The sequence below is a fragment of the Nerophis ophidion genome, linkage group LG18, assembly GCF_033978795.1.
Source record: "Nerophis ophidion isolate RoL-2023_Sa linkage group LG18, RoL_Noph_v1.0, whole genome shotgun sequence".
Lineage (NCBI taxonomy): Eukaryota > Metazoa > Chordata > Actinopteri > Syngnathiformes > Syngnathidae > Nerophis > Nerophis ophidion.
In genome coordinates, this window is record NC_084628.1 from 29,700,230 (window position 1) to 29,715,566 (window position 15,337).

General features: G+C 41.1%; 1 protein-coding gene across 1 annotated transcript in view; it reads left to right on the plus strand.

Moving 5' to 3' along the window:
- LOC133537433 (rho GTPase-activating protein 42-like) overlaps positions 1–15,337 on the plus strand; it is a 195,990-nt gene that overhangs the window by 22,331 nt on the left and 158,322 nt on the right. The window contains exons 2-3 of the mRNA XM_061878439.1: positions 3,470–3,565; positions 14,896–14,957. Coding sequence (XP_061734423.1) covers positions 3,470–3,565; positions 14,896–14,957 — 158 coding nt within the window. The remainder of the gene's footprint in view (positions 1–3,469; positions 3,566–14,895; positions 14,958–15,337) is intronic.

The window sequence follows — 15,337 nt, forward strand, 5'->3', positions numbered from 1 at the left end:
TTAAGTAAAAGAGTACATATTGTTGTCATGTGTGGCACTTTGAGACAAGAACATGTTGACTGACAGTCTGAAAGGAACATGTCTTTTTTTTAATGTGTAAAATATCAAATTGGCAAATTGAATTGCTATCCAAATTTAGAGAGAACATGAGTTTTTGTTCCTCCCAACGGTGCACAGTACTAGATGGGATCAAGTGTCATAAAATTAGAAGCTGCTATTTTAGGAGCTGTGAATGTTTTAATAAGTATTTTATATCCTCTGCAAGGCTGCTTTCATGCTCCTCTTCACGTGCTTAATCACACCTTCTCACCCTCACTAGCTGCTTCTCATCAAAGTCCCTCTCCTGTCACACCCGATGAAGACAAGCTGACTTCACCTCATTTCTTATTTCCCTGCAGAGTGCAAGCTATTGTGTTTGCTGTCACATTCCACTCTCGCTACGCTTTAGCTCATCCAACCTATGCAAAATGCACATCCATGGAAACTAGTCATGCTGGCTGCTGGTACAGTACTTAGCATGACGGCCTCACAGTCTGAAGACCTGAGTTGGAATCTCTGTTGGAATACGTAGAGTTTGCATGTTCTCCCATGTTTGCTTAGCTTTTCTGTGGATACTCCAACTTCATCGTTTTGTTGTCCACAGGTGTCATTGTTAAGGGTTGATTGTCACGCTCTCTCAGATGGGATCCTAATAATAGTCATTTGACCCATTGACCCATTCATATTACTATCTTTCTTCTGACTACAGCCATAAAACACAAAAGAAATACAAGCCGGAAAAAATGTATAAAAAGAAATACTACACAAAATACAAATATTACAAATAATCATTGATTAGATTTCTTTCTACACACTCAAGAGTGACAACTGTGAACTCAGTGTCAATTTTTTTCCCCGTATGAATCGCGATTCTTATTTGTAACAATTCTTTCTCAAATCCAATAAGTAAATGGTAAATGGGTTGTACTTGTATAGCGCTTTTCTAACCCTTTTTAAGGACCCCAAAGCCCTTTGACAGTATTTCCACATTCGCCCATTCACACACACATTCGCACACTGACGGCGGGAGCTGCCATGCAAGGCAGCTCACCAGGACCCATCAGGAGCAAGGGTGAAGTGTCTTGCCCAAGGACACAACGGACGTGACTAGGATGGTAGAAGGTGGGGATTGAACCAATAACCCTTCGATTGCTGGCACAGCCACTCTATCAACTTCGCAACGCTGTCCCTTATAAATACATTAAAAAAGATATATATTCTGTCCTCTCCAGCCAGGCAAATCCTATTTTTGATGCAGATAAGTAATTAATATAATGATTTATCAAAACCGTTTGTCTATTTTGTTGAGTAATGTAATTGATCATAAAACTGGCCCCAATGTCATTAAAAAAATACTGATTAGAAATTGTTTTAAATGGATTGTGAATTTAATCGTTACCCCAGAGAATGGAATCTAATCAATTCAAAGATTCATAGCCCTACTGAGAAGCAATCATTCATTCACGCCACATTCACACATTCATGATGGATCATGTCCAGACTTTCTGGATCACCTCAGGACTGTCTGGATAATCCCAGGACTGTCTGGATCACCTCAGTACTGTATGGATCATCTCAGTACTCTCTGGATCACCTCCGAACTGTCTGTTTCATCTCAATACTGTCTGGATCACCTCAGGACTGTCGGGATCACCTCCGGACTGTTTGGTTCATCTCAGGACTATCTGGATCACCTCCGGGCTGTCTGGTTCATCTCAATACTGCCTGGATCACCTCCGGACTGTCTGGTTCATCTCAATACTGTCTGGATCACCTCAGGACTGTCTAGATCATCTCAGGACTGTCTGGATCACCTCTGTACTGTCTGGATCACCTCTGTACTGTCTGGATCATCTCAGTACCTCTGGATCACCTCCGAACTGTCTGGTTCATCTCAGTACTGTCTGGTTCATCTCAGTACTGTCTGGATGACCTCCGGACTGTCTGGTTCATCTCAATACTGTCTGGATGACCTCCGGACTGTTTGGTTCATCTCAATACTGTCTGGATCACCTCCGGACTGTCTGGTTTATCTCAGTACTGTCTGGTTCATCTCAGGACTGTCCGGTTCACCTCAGGACTGTCTGACCAATCATGGAAGACCCGGTCTGATTCAAAGTGCCATCATTGTGCGTACAAACCGCAGAAACAACTTGCCAAGAGCAAAGCTTGTTCTTAAATGGCTTGCTGAATCAGAACCTAGTCGGGGAACATGTTTCCAGCACCGGTACCTGAGGGACCTCAGATTGAAAGCCTCTGTGAGAACTCTGCCTTATCCTTGAAAATGCTACAGAGTGAGTGTCGCTCAGAGCTACGTTTCCAGATGATGCATTACCTCCACTTCAACGCCCTCCACTTTGTGCAGCCGCTGACTGGATATCAATAGCTTAACTGAAGGTATCAATGGGCTCCTAGGCTCTTTATTAATGGGTCATCTCTTTGGCATGGACAAAACCTCAAGCAAACACACACTTGATCTGCTGATGATTGTCATTGTCTCCACCTCTAACTGACACCATTGTTTCCATCTTGTTTGCTACTTTTGCCTTCTTGACGTTTCCATGTTGTTTGCTACCTTTGCCTTCTTGACGTTTCCATCTTGTTTGCTACTTTTGCCTTTTTGACGTTTCCATCTTGTTTGCTACTTTTGCCTTTTTGACGTTTCCATCTTGTTTGCTACTTTTGCCTTCTTGACGTTTCCATCTTGTTTGCTACTTTTGCCTTCTTGACGTTTCCATCTTGTTTGCTACTTTTGCCTTCTTGACGTTTCCATCTTGTTTGCTACTTTTGCCTTCTTGACGTTTCCATCTTGTTTGCTACTTTTGTCTTGATGTTTATTTGTTCATTGTACTGTAGCTAAGTGTACTTATTGAAATATGTATTCAGTGTACTGTAGCTTAGTTCCCCTCCACATCTGTGGTACCCTACATGGTTTCTCATTGTTCCATTGGGTTGAGTTTTTTCTTCCTCTGATGTGTGATCTGAGTCTAGGATGTCATTGTGGCCTTTGCAGCCCTTTGAGACACTTGTGATCAAAGGCTATACAAATACATTTTAATTGATCGATTGACTTATTGAAGTATGTCAGTGATGATGAACATGGTGTTCCGTCACAATACTCCTGCTCTTCTACTCATCATAAACCTTCACACCATATTGAGGTGTTCTCCGACATCTGAAGTCTTGAAATAAAAGCTGATGTCTCACTCTGAGACTGCTCCTCTCTGAAGGTCTCACACTAAACTCCTTCATAATCCATAAATGTGATTTTGACTCACTTTGCACACGTGCATATTTAATTAGAGCTTCTTCTCACCAGGTCTTTACGAGAAGCGATCAATGGAAAGTTCCACTTGTCTGAGGGATTCTTGCCTGCCTACAAAGTTAGACCTGACGTTCTTCACGCTCATACTCTCCTTCTCATGTCCAGGTCTTTCTGCGGCCGTGCAGAAGTTCTCCCAGTCCCTGCAGGAGTTCCAGTTTGAGTGCCTGGGTGACGCAGAGACTGATGACGAGGTGAACATTGGTGAGTCTCTGCTGTATTTTGTAAACCACTCGGTCTCGATACAAGTCTTGGTTTGACTAAAAAGTCCATGAGGGTCTGAGGTTAGATGAAGGTGGTTGCCAAGCAGGAACAACTTCAAATTTCGGACAAGAGCCACCTTGTCTCCTTACCAATGGTCCCAGATTGGGGGGACTTAGTGCCTACTCAAACTAAAAACTGAACCAGGACACTGCACATGTCCAAACCCCGAAACCAGTGAAATCGTCACATTGTGAAAATAAGTACAAACAAAATACAATGATTTGCAAATAATTTTCAATTTATATCCAATTGAATAGACTGCAAAGACATCATATGTAATGTTCACACTGAGAAAATATTTTTTTTACAAATATTAGCTCATTTGGAATTTGATGCCTGCAACATGTTTCAAAAAAGCTGGCACAAGTAGCAAAAAGACTGAGAAAGTTGAGGAAAGCTCATCAAAGACTCATTTGGAACATCCCACAGGTGAACAGGCTAATTGGGAACAGGTGGGTGCCATGATTGGGTATAAAAGCAGCTTCCATGAAATGCTCAGTCATTCACAAACAAGGAAGGGGCAAGGGTCACCACTTTGTGAACAATTGCCTGAGCAAATTGTTTAAGAACAACATTTCTCAACCAGCTATTACAAGGAATTTAGGGAGTTCACCATCTACGCTCCGTAATATCAAAAGGTTCAGAGAATTTGGACAAATAACTGCACATAAGTGGTGATGTTACGGACCTTAGATCCTTCAGGCGGTACTCCATCAAAAAGCGACATCGGTGTGTAAAGGATATCACCACATGAGCTCAGGAACACTTCATAAATCCACTGTGAGTAACTACAGTTGGTTTCTCAAAGTGCAAGTTAAAACTCTACTTCCATCCATCCATCCATCCATTTTCTACCGCTTATTCCCTTTCGGGGTCGCGCGGGGCGCTGGCGCCTATCTCAGCTACAATCGGGCGGAAGGCAGAGTACACCCTGGACAAGTCGCCACCTCATCGCAGGGCCAACACAGATAGACAGACAACATTCACACACTAGGGCCAATTTAGTGTTGCCAATTAACCTATCCCCAGGTGCATGTCTTTGGAAGTGGGAGGAAGCCGGAGTACCCGGAGGGAACCCACGCATTCACGGGGAGAACATGCAAACTCCACACAGAAAGATCTAAGCCATTTATCAACAATACCCAGAAACGCTTCGCTGGGCCCAAACTCATCTAAAAGTGTTCGGTGGTCTGACGATTCCACATTTCAAATTGTTTTTGGAAACTGTGGATGTGGTGTCCTCCAGACCAAAGAGGAAAATAACCATCCGGATTGTTCTAGACGCATAGTTCAAAAGCCAGCATCTGTTATGTTATTGGGGTGTATTAGTGCCCAAGGCATGGGTAAATTACACATCTGTGAAGGCACCATTAATGCTGAAAGGTACTTACAGGTTTTGGAGCAAGATATGTTGCCGTCCAAGCAACGTTTGAACGCCCCTGCTTATTTCAGCAAGACAATGCCAAGCCACGTGTTTTAACAGCGTGATTTCATAGTAAAAGAGTGCAGGTAGTAGACTGGCCTGCCTGTAGTCCAGACCTGTCTCCCATTGAAAATGTGTGTTGCAATCTGAAGCCTAAAAAAGCTTAAGGGAGACTGTTGAACAACTTAGGCTGTACATCAAGCAAGAATGGGAAATAATTCCACTTCAAAAATGGGTCTCCTCAGCTCCCAAAGGTTTTCTGAGCTCTGTTAAAAGCAAAGTCCATGTAACACAGTAGTAAAAATGACCCCGTGACAACTTTTTTGCAATGTGTTCCTGCCATTAAATTCCAAGTTCATAATTATTTACAAAAAATCACAAAGTTTCTCTGTGTGACCTTTTAAATATTTTGTCTTTGCAGTCTATTCAATTGAATATAAATTGAAAAGGATTTGCAAACCCTTGTATTCTGTTATTTACCATTTACACTATGCGACAACTTCACTGTTTTTGGCTTTTGTATAATTGAGGAGTGATTGGCTGAGGAGACTTCTGCGAGGAGAGATGAATGATCCCGCACTGGTCCTTCAGCTGCCAATCTTCACTCTTGTTTGGTCTACTCATTATGAGACCTTGTCCATGTGTGAGGAGTGAGCACAGCCACCTCATCTTCAATACTATGCAGAGTCCACCACATGACAGGCAGCTTTTTCAACAGACCAATTATTTCTGTGTGTGTGCACCAAGATCCACACACAAGAACCTCAGTCTGCTCTCCTCTCGTGCAATTAACTCTGATACTTAGGATGCTCGTTAAAAACATGCCATTAATTAAGAGTGAATGACACCTCCTCGCCTCCCAAAGAGAACCGAAGATGGCGGTCAGACTTTCCTCCAAGGCCAAACAGCAAGGCCAGATAGAGTCCTTGATCTTGAGTCTTTGTGTCACCCAGGGACATATGAGCTACTTGTTAGAACTGCAAATACATTAGAAGTATCCTTAAAAAAATGACTGATTATTTCTCTTGTAAAACTTCATTTCAGTCTGTATTTTTTTCTGCATAGAAAGTGAGCATCAATACAAACAACATGCACACAACAATAATATCTATGATATTGCCTGACATCACAATAGTTACTACATCAGGTAGTTACTACATGATGCTATTAAAACAATAAAACACATGACAACAATAGTTATTAAATCAAGTATTTACTACATGATGATGTTAAAGCAATCACACACATAAAGTTATTAAATCAGGTATTTACTACATGACACTATTATGTTTGTTATTATTTTAACAGTGTCATCGTAGTAAATACCTGATTTAATAACTGTTTTATGTGTTTTCTTGTTTTAACATCATGTTGTAAATACTTGATTTAATAACTGTTGTCATGTTTGTTATTGTTTTAACATCAGTTAATAAATCGGGCGTGTGTATTTACTACATGATTGTAAGACAATAAAACACATCACAACAATAGTTATTACATCAGGTGTGTGTATTTACTACATGATGATGTTAAAACAATACACACAAGACAACTTTAAAACAATAACAAACATCACAACAATAGTTATTAAATCAGGCGTGGCTATTCACTACATGATGATGTTAAAGGCCTACTGAAATGAGATTTTCTTATTTAAACGGGGATAACAGGTCCATTCTCTGTGTCATACTTGATCATTTCGCGATATTGCCATATTTTTGCTGAAAGGATTTAGTAGAGAACATCGACGATAAAGTTAGCAACTTTTGGTCGCTAACAGAAAAGCCCTGCCTTTACCGGAAGTAGCAGACGATGACGTCACAAGGGTGAGAGCTCCTCACGTCCTCACATTGTTTATAATGGGAGCCTCCAGCAGCAAGAGCTATTCGAACCGAGAAAACGACAATTTCCTCATTAATTTGAGCGAGGATGAAAGATTCGTGTTTGAGGATATTGATAGTGACAGACTAGAAAAAAAAAAAGGCGATTGCATTGGGACGGATTCAGATGTTTTTAGACACAATTATTAGATTAATTTTGGGAAATCCCTTATCTTTCTATTGTGTTGCTAGTGTTTTAGTGAGTTTAATAGTACCTGATAGTCGGAAGGGTGTGTCCACGGGTGTGTTGACGCCAGTGTCTGATGGAAGTCGACGGCAGCTGTATGGACGGCACAATCTCAGCTGATCTCCGGTAAGAGGCGACTTTTTACCACAATTTTCTCACCCAAAACTGCTGGTTGACAAGTGGTCGGGATCCATGTTCGCTTGACTGCTCTGATCCATAGTAAAGTTTTACTTCCGGGAATTTTAAACAAGGAATCACCGTGTGTTTGTGTGGCTAAAGACTAAAACTTCCCAACTCCATCTTTCTACTTTGACTTCTCCGTTATTAATAGAACAAATTGCAAAATATTCAGCAACACAGATGTCCAAAATTCTGTGTAATTATGCGGTTAAAGCAGACGACTTTTAGCTGTGTGTGTGTGCAGCGCTAATATTTCCTAACAGTCTGTGACGTCACGCGTACCCGTCAGCATTCCGCCACGTTTTCAACAGGACACTTAGCGGGAAATTTAAAATTACAATTTAGTAAACTATAAAGGCCGTATTGGCATGTGTTGTGATGTTAATATTTCATCATTGATATATAAACTATCAGACTGCGTGGTCGGTAGTAGTGGGTTTCAGTAGGCCTTTAAAACAATAACAAATTAATGTAGACGAAGCCATGTCAGTCATAACGTGAGAAGACTAGCTTTAAAGGCCTACTGAAATTAGATTTTCTTATTTAAACGGGGATAGCAGGTCCATTTTATGTGTCATACTTGATCATTTCGCGATATTGCCATATTTTTGCTGAAAGGATTTAGTAGAGAACATCCACGATAAAGTTCGCAACTTTTGGTTGCTAATAAAAAAGCCTTGCCTGTACCGAAAGTAGCAGACGATGTGCGCGTGACGTCACAGGTTGTCAGGCTCCTCACGTCCTCACATTAATTATAATCATAGCCACCATCAGCAAGAGCGATTCGGACCGAGAAAGCAATGATTTCCCCATTAATTTGAGCGAGGATGAAAGATTTGTGGATGAGGAAATTTAGAGTGAAATACTAGAAGAAAAAAAAGGCGAGGGCAGTGAGAGCGATTCAGATGTTATTAGACACATTTACTAGGATAATTCTGGAAAATCCCTTATCTGATTATTGTGTTACTAGTGTGTTAGTGAGATTATAAAGTCACACCTGAAAATTGGAGTGGTGTGTTGACCGCCAGTGTCTCTGATGGAAGCCATGGAGGAGCAAAGAAAGTCGTAGCTGCCTTTTTGACAGCTGCTGCAGGAGGACGTAAGCTCCGCTGATGTCTCCGGTAAGAGCCGACTTATTACCACAATTTTCTCACCAAAACCTGACGGTTGACATGTGGTCAGGAAACACATTCGCTTGACCGCTCTGTTCCATATTAAAGCTTCACAAAAAACAAAGAAACACCGGCTGTGTTTTGGTTGCTGAAGGCAGCTGCAATACACCGCTTTCCACCAACAGCATCCTTCTTTATAGTCTCCATTATTAATTGAACAAATTGCGAAAGATACCGCAACACAGATGTCCAAAATACTGTGCAATTATGCGATTAAATCGGACGACTTTTAGCCGTGAGTGGTGCTGTGATAAAATGTCCGCTCCAACCAATAACGTCACAAGCACGCGTCAACATAAGCGTCATCATTCTGTGACCTTTTTATCAGGGAACTTCGCGGAAAATTTAAAATTGCAATTTAGTAAACTAAAAAGGCCGTATTGGCATGTGTTGCAATGTTAATATTTCATCATTGATATATAAACTATCAGACTGCGTGGTCGATAGTAGTGGGTTTCAGTAGGCCTTTAATGTCGGAGGAAAATGAAAAGAAGAAATTACGGCATGGAACATAAGCAGAAGCGGCACTTTCATTATAAAGGTTTCACAAGGGGACTGCGTGGCGAAGTTGGTAGAGTGGCTGTGCCAACAATCTGAGGGTTACTGGTTCAATCCCCATCTTCTACCATCCTAGTCACGTCCGTTGTGTCCTTGGGCAAGACACTTCACCCTTGCTCCTGATGGGTACTGGTGAGCGCCTTGCATGCCAGCTCCTGTAATTAGTGTGTGTGAATGGGCGAATGTGGAAATACTGTCAAAGCACTTTGGGCTCCTTAAAGGGGAACATTATCACCAGACTTATGTAAGCGTCAATATATACCTTGATGGTGCAGAAAAAAGACCATATATTTTTTTAACCGATTTCCGAACTCTAAATGGGTGAATTTTGGCAAAATAAACGCCTTTCTGTTTATTGCTCTGGTGGCGATGACGTCAGAACGTGACGTCACCAAGGTAATACAGCCGCCATTTTCATTTTCTACACATTACAAACACCGGGTCTCAGCTCTGTTATTTTCCGTTTTTTCGACTATTTTTTGGAACCTTGGAGACATCATGCCTCGTCGGTGTGTTGTCGGAGGGTGTAACAACACTAACAGGGAGGGATTCAAGTTGCACCGAAGATGCGAAAGTGTCTGCCGCCAGACCCCCATTGAATGTGCTGTAGTGTCTTCACATTTGACTGGCGATGACAGACATGACACAGAGATGTATGGATAACCTGCAGATGCATTTGCAACGATAAAGTCAACAAAATTACAAAGATGAGTTTTGTTGTTGACTTATGTGCTAATCAGACATATTTGGTTGCGGCGTGACTGCCAGCTAATAGATGCTAACATGCTATGCTAATCGATGCTAACATGCTATGCTAATCGATGCTAACATGCTAATTAACAGCGATGACAGAAATGGCACAGAGATGTATGGATAACCTGCAGATGCATTTGCAATGATAAAGTCAACAAAATCACAAAGGTGAGTTTTGTTGATGTTGACTTATGTGCTAATCAGACATATTTGGTCGTGGCGTGACTGCCAGCTAATCGATGCTAACATGCTATTTACCGGCGGTGCTAAAGCAGACATGGCACAGAGATGTATGGATAACCTGCAGATGCATTTGCAACTATATTACGTTTCCTTCCACCCACATTTAATGCGAAAAAAACACCAAATCGACGGTTTTAAGTTGCTCCATTATCACAAAATGCGAAAGTCCTGATTGTTTGGTCCGCACATTTTACCGGCGATGCTAACGCAGCTATTCGGCCATGCTATGGCTATGAATAGCGTCAATAGCTATTCGCTCAATAGCTTCAGTTTCTTCTTCAATACTTTCATACTCCAACCATCTGTTTCAATACATGCGTAAACTGTTGAATCGCTTATGCCGCTGAAATCCGAGTCTGAATCCGAGCTAATGTCACTATATCTTGCTGTGGTATTCCCATTGTTTGTTTACATTGGCAGCCCTGTATGACATCACAGGAAAATGGATAGTGGTTTCGAAGATAGCGAAAATAAGGCACTTTAAAGCTTTATTTAGGGATATTCCGGGACCGGTTACATTTTGAAAAAAATTTCAAAAAATACAACAAGCCACTGGGAACTGATTTTTATTGTTTTTAACCCTTTTGAAATTGTGATAATGTTCCCCATAAAAAGGGGTAGAAAAGCGCTATACGAGTACAACACATTTACCATTTACCATTTTATGTCCACATTTAGCCTGCAGACTTTGACTCTTGTGATTAACATTTATTTTCTATCACGTTATTTGAATAACTTAATGTGATTACCACGATGCACATTTTTTTTAACATAGTAAAGATGCCAGCATTAGCTACAGTAGATACATCCCGTCTGTTCTAAGGCAGGTACTATAAAAAATGTTACCGTATTTTTCGGATTATAAATCGCTCCGGAGTATACGTCGCACGGCCGAAAATGCATAGCAAAGAAGGAAAAAAACATATATACGTCGCACTGCAGTATAAGTCGCATTTTTGCGGAAATTTATTTTGATGAAATCCAACCCCAGGAATAGACATTTGAAAGGCAATTTAAAATAAAGAATAGTGAACAACAGGCTGAATAAGTGTACGTTATATGACGCATAAATAACCAACTGAGAACGTGCCTGGTATGTTAACGTAACATTATGGTAAGAGTCATTCAAATAACTATAACATATAGAACATGCTATACGTTTACCAAACAATTTGTCACTCCTGATCGATAAATCCGATGAAATCTTCTTCCTCGATGTCGCAGCTAAACAACTCTGTTAACTCCAAAGGTATGCGCCGCTTCCTCTTGTCGTTTTCTGCTGCATATTTCACTACGTCCAGCTTGTGATCTGCAGTATATGATTTCCTTTTCGGTGCCATTTTTGTTCAGCCCTTCTCAGTTTTCTTAAGTTACTGCCAACGATGAATTCATCCATTTTAATAGCTACGGCACTAGCATATAGCAGTTAGCAGTCCATGACCCACAATGCACTTCTGCCATGATCCTACCCTGCCGAATTCTTATTGGTTGACGTATATGTGACGATTGCTGACGTGTGTGTGACGATTGCTGACATTTTCTTCGTCTCTTCCGCGAATGATATAGATAATATTATTTGATATTTTACGGTAATGTGTTAATAATTTCACACATAAGTCGCTCCGGAGTGTATGTCGCATCCCCGGCAAAACTATGAAAAAAAACTGCGACTTATAGTCCGAAAAATACAGTAGTTAGCATCATACGTGCATAACAGGAGAACCACAAAATAAAAGCATGTTAACATAAGCTGATCAACTAGCATGCACATTCCACAGTACCGGACTACTTTGTCTTTAACACTGTTTAGAAGTTTTTTTTAAAGATTTATTTCATCTTATGCAGGGTTTCCCCTCCTTGTAATTGATTGTGGGGGCTCGCCACAGCAAAATAAAAGCCGTCACATCTTAGAAATGAGGGTTTTCTACGTGAAAACAAAGTAATATAATGTTTTGTAGCCTCAAGAAGAAGTCGCACAAAGACTGACGCTCTTTTTAACTTTTATTGCCAATCTTATAACATGCTCAATTCCATCACGTGTCTCCTTGCTTTAGTCCCAGACACACTTCCTCATATTTTTGTGTGTGTGTGTGTGTGTGTGCGTGTGTGCGTGTGCGTGCGTGTGTGTGTGTGTGTGTGTGTGTAAGAGTAGCATCACCTAGGTTTATAAATCCCATCTTTACAAAGGCAAACATGATGTGAATGATGCAATAGTTAGTTTATTTAGTTCATTTATATTCCTGACACTATCATAGTGTTTCCAGTTAAACTAAAATAGCCATTTCAGTGTGGCCCCTGAGGCCGACATGTGTGGCCCCTGGTGTGAATGCAGCCTTCTCTTTGATGCTGACAACAGTTGCATCACCAGAAGGTGAGGTGACCTTCCATCCATCATCTCCTTGACTTCTTGTGCTGACATTCACATTCTCTACCAATCGATGCCACCAAAGGATTGATGCCACAGAAGAATATATTTCTGAAATATAAAGCAGTTACATGCCCTTTTCCCTGAAGGTCAGGCCTGTACCCTCACAATTCTCAATCAAGTCTCCAACCTACCATCTTCTCCCCCTCAAAAAGTCCATTGTTGACAGATACTCGACTAAATGTACACTAGACTGAGTCTTTTGATAAGTCTGTGAACCCAACCATAAATAATAATGAACTAAACTAAGTTCACCACATATTGATGATTGATCCACTAAGTCTGTATGCTAGAGTGACCAGACATAAGTCATTTCTTAGTCAAAATGCACCTGAAAATATCTCAGACCATGAAAAACTAAATCCTCTGGTCTGATGAGACTAAGATCAAAGTGTTTGATGTGAATGTTTGGAGTTAAACAGGCACCACTCATTACTAAGACAATATCATCCCTAGAGTGGCAGCATCATGGTGTGGGGGTGCTTTTCAGCGACAGGAACTGGGGGACTTGTCAGGATAAAAGAAAAGATGAATGAAACAATGTACAGAGACATTCTGGATGAAAACCAACACTTCCCATCCAACCTGATGGAGCCTGAGAGGTGCTGCAAAGAGGAATGAGAGAAAGTGCCCAAAGATAGGTATGCCAAGATTGTGGCATTGTGTTCAAAAACACTCAATAACTCTGCCAAAGGTGCATCATCTAAGTATTGAGCAATGGGTCTGATTACTTATGTACACTCATGGTCAAAAGTTTACATACACTTGTAAAGAAAATAATAACATAGCTGTCTTGAGTTTCCAATTATTATTACAACTCTTATTTTTTCTTTATTAAAGGCCTCATCTTTTCTCCTTCGTAGAGGTCAATGGTAGCTCAATTTGTTTCATCTGGCATCACATGGACAAAGATAAGACCTGGAGGAAAGTTCTGTGGTCAGATGAAACAAAAATTGAGCTGTCTGGCAACAATACCCAGCAATATGTTTGGAGGAGAAAATGTGAGGCCTTTAATCCCAGGAACACCATTCTTACCGTCAAGCATGGTGGTGGTAGTATTATGCTCTGGGCCTGTTTTGCTGCCAATGGAACTGTTGGTGTCTCTGGCAGGAAGTGAAAGTGTCTTTGGCAGGAAGTGAAAGTTTCTTTGACAGGAAATAAATGTGTCCGACAGGAAGTAAAGGTCTCTTTGACAGGAAGTAAAGACGCAGGCGTCTTTGACAGGAAGTAAATACGCAGGTGTGTCTGACAGAAAGTGAAGAGTCTGGCAGGAAGTGAAAGTGTCTTTGACAGGAAGTAAACGTGTATTTGACAGGAAATAAAGGTGTCTGACAGGAAGTAAAGGTGTATTTGACAGGAAGAAAAGACACAGGTGTCTTTGACAGGAAGTAAATGTGTCTCTGACAGGAAGTAAATACGCAGGTGTCTTTGACAGGAAGTAAATGTGTCTTTGACAGGAAGTAAATGTGTCTCTGACAGGAAGTAAAGACGCAGGGGTCTCTGACAGGAAGTAAAGGTGTCTGACAGGAAGTAAAGACGCAGCGGTCTCTGACAGGAAGTAAAGGTGTCTTTGACAGGAAGTATAAACGCAGATGTATTTGACAGGAAGTAAAACTGCGTGACCTCACATGAACCAGAAGCTAAACCAAGCCATCAGCCAGACTTGTATTCGTCAAAATAATTGTCTAACATGTTTCTAAACCAAAATGGGAGAAGATACACCTAATTAAACACAGAAATAAAAATATTACTCTTAAGAAGCCAGAACAATGTCCAATGTTTCCTCTGCCAAGAAAGTATATTGTGTGTATTTATTTTTAGGTAATAGTAATACGACTTGGTTAAAATATTTTAGTGTGTACTTTTTGAGCACATACGTTTACTTCCATTATTAATATTATTATGTATTATTAGATTGTTCTCAATGTTGACACAAATATGCTTTATTTGTATGTCCAAATATGGTCATGCTGATCTTCCCCTTCCTCACTTAGACTCCTAGTCCTGCCTTTATGGTCCAATGTTGTCCCTTCAGAGGCTCCAGAGGTACTCTTGACCCCCGAGAGCTTTTATGTGCTTGATAAAGGAGCTTTGGCATAAATCTGCTAACTAGCTGCACCAAGAGCCCTGGTCCTGAATGGAGTCCCTGGCCAAGAAGGACTTGCCCGCCCTGCAACGTGTAAAACACGCCACAGATGGCGCCGCCGTTTTTAAATCACGTCAGCTTCTGGTGGTGCAGCATGGTTTAGGAGCTTAGCGAAATAAAGATTTGTGATCATCAATCTGCTGAGTTTCAAGTAATGTTGAGTTTGTCTTCAACTGCTGGTCTGCAGACATCTGCATGACTTTATGGGAGTATGAAATAACTTCCATAAACATTTGAAAGCCATGTGACCACGCCCCCATCTTATTGTTAATCATTTGACAGCTTCTCTATTTCCTGTTTCAGCTCAGTCCTTCAAAGAGTTCTCCAAGCTGCTCAACATGCTGGAAGAGGAGCGACAACGCCTGGTGAGCACTTAGCACAATACTCTTATAGGGTCGTGTGCCTTCAGTGGTAGAACACATAATACAACAATGTGGACTTCCAACAAACTTTGGAGTCAGGTCAAACACTCGCTGATAGAACACATTTTACAACAATGTGGACTTCCTTCAAACCTTGGAGTCCGGTCAAACAGTCAGTGGTAGAACACATAATACAACAATGTGGACTTCCAACAAACTTTGGAGTCAGGTCAAACACTCGCTGATAGAACACATATTACAACAATGTGGACTTCCAACAAACCTTGGAGTCCAGTCAAACAGTATCGGGTACAACACCCATCCATCCATCCATTTTCTACGGCTTATTCCCTTTTTGGGGTCGCGGGGGCGCTGGTGCCTAT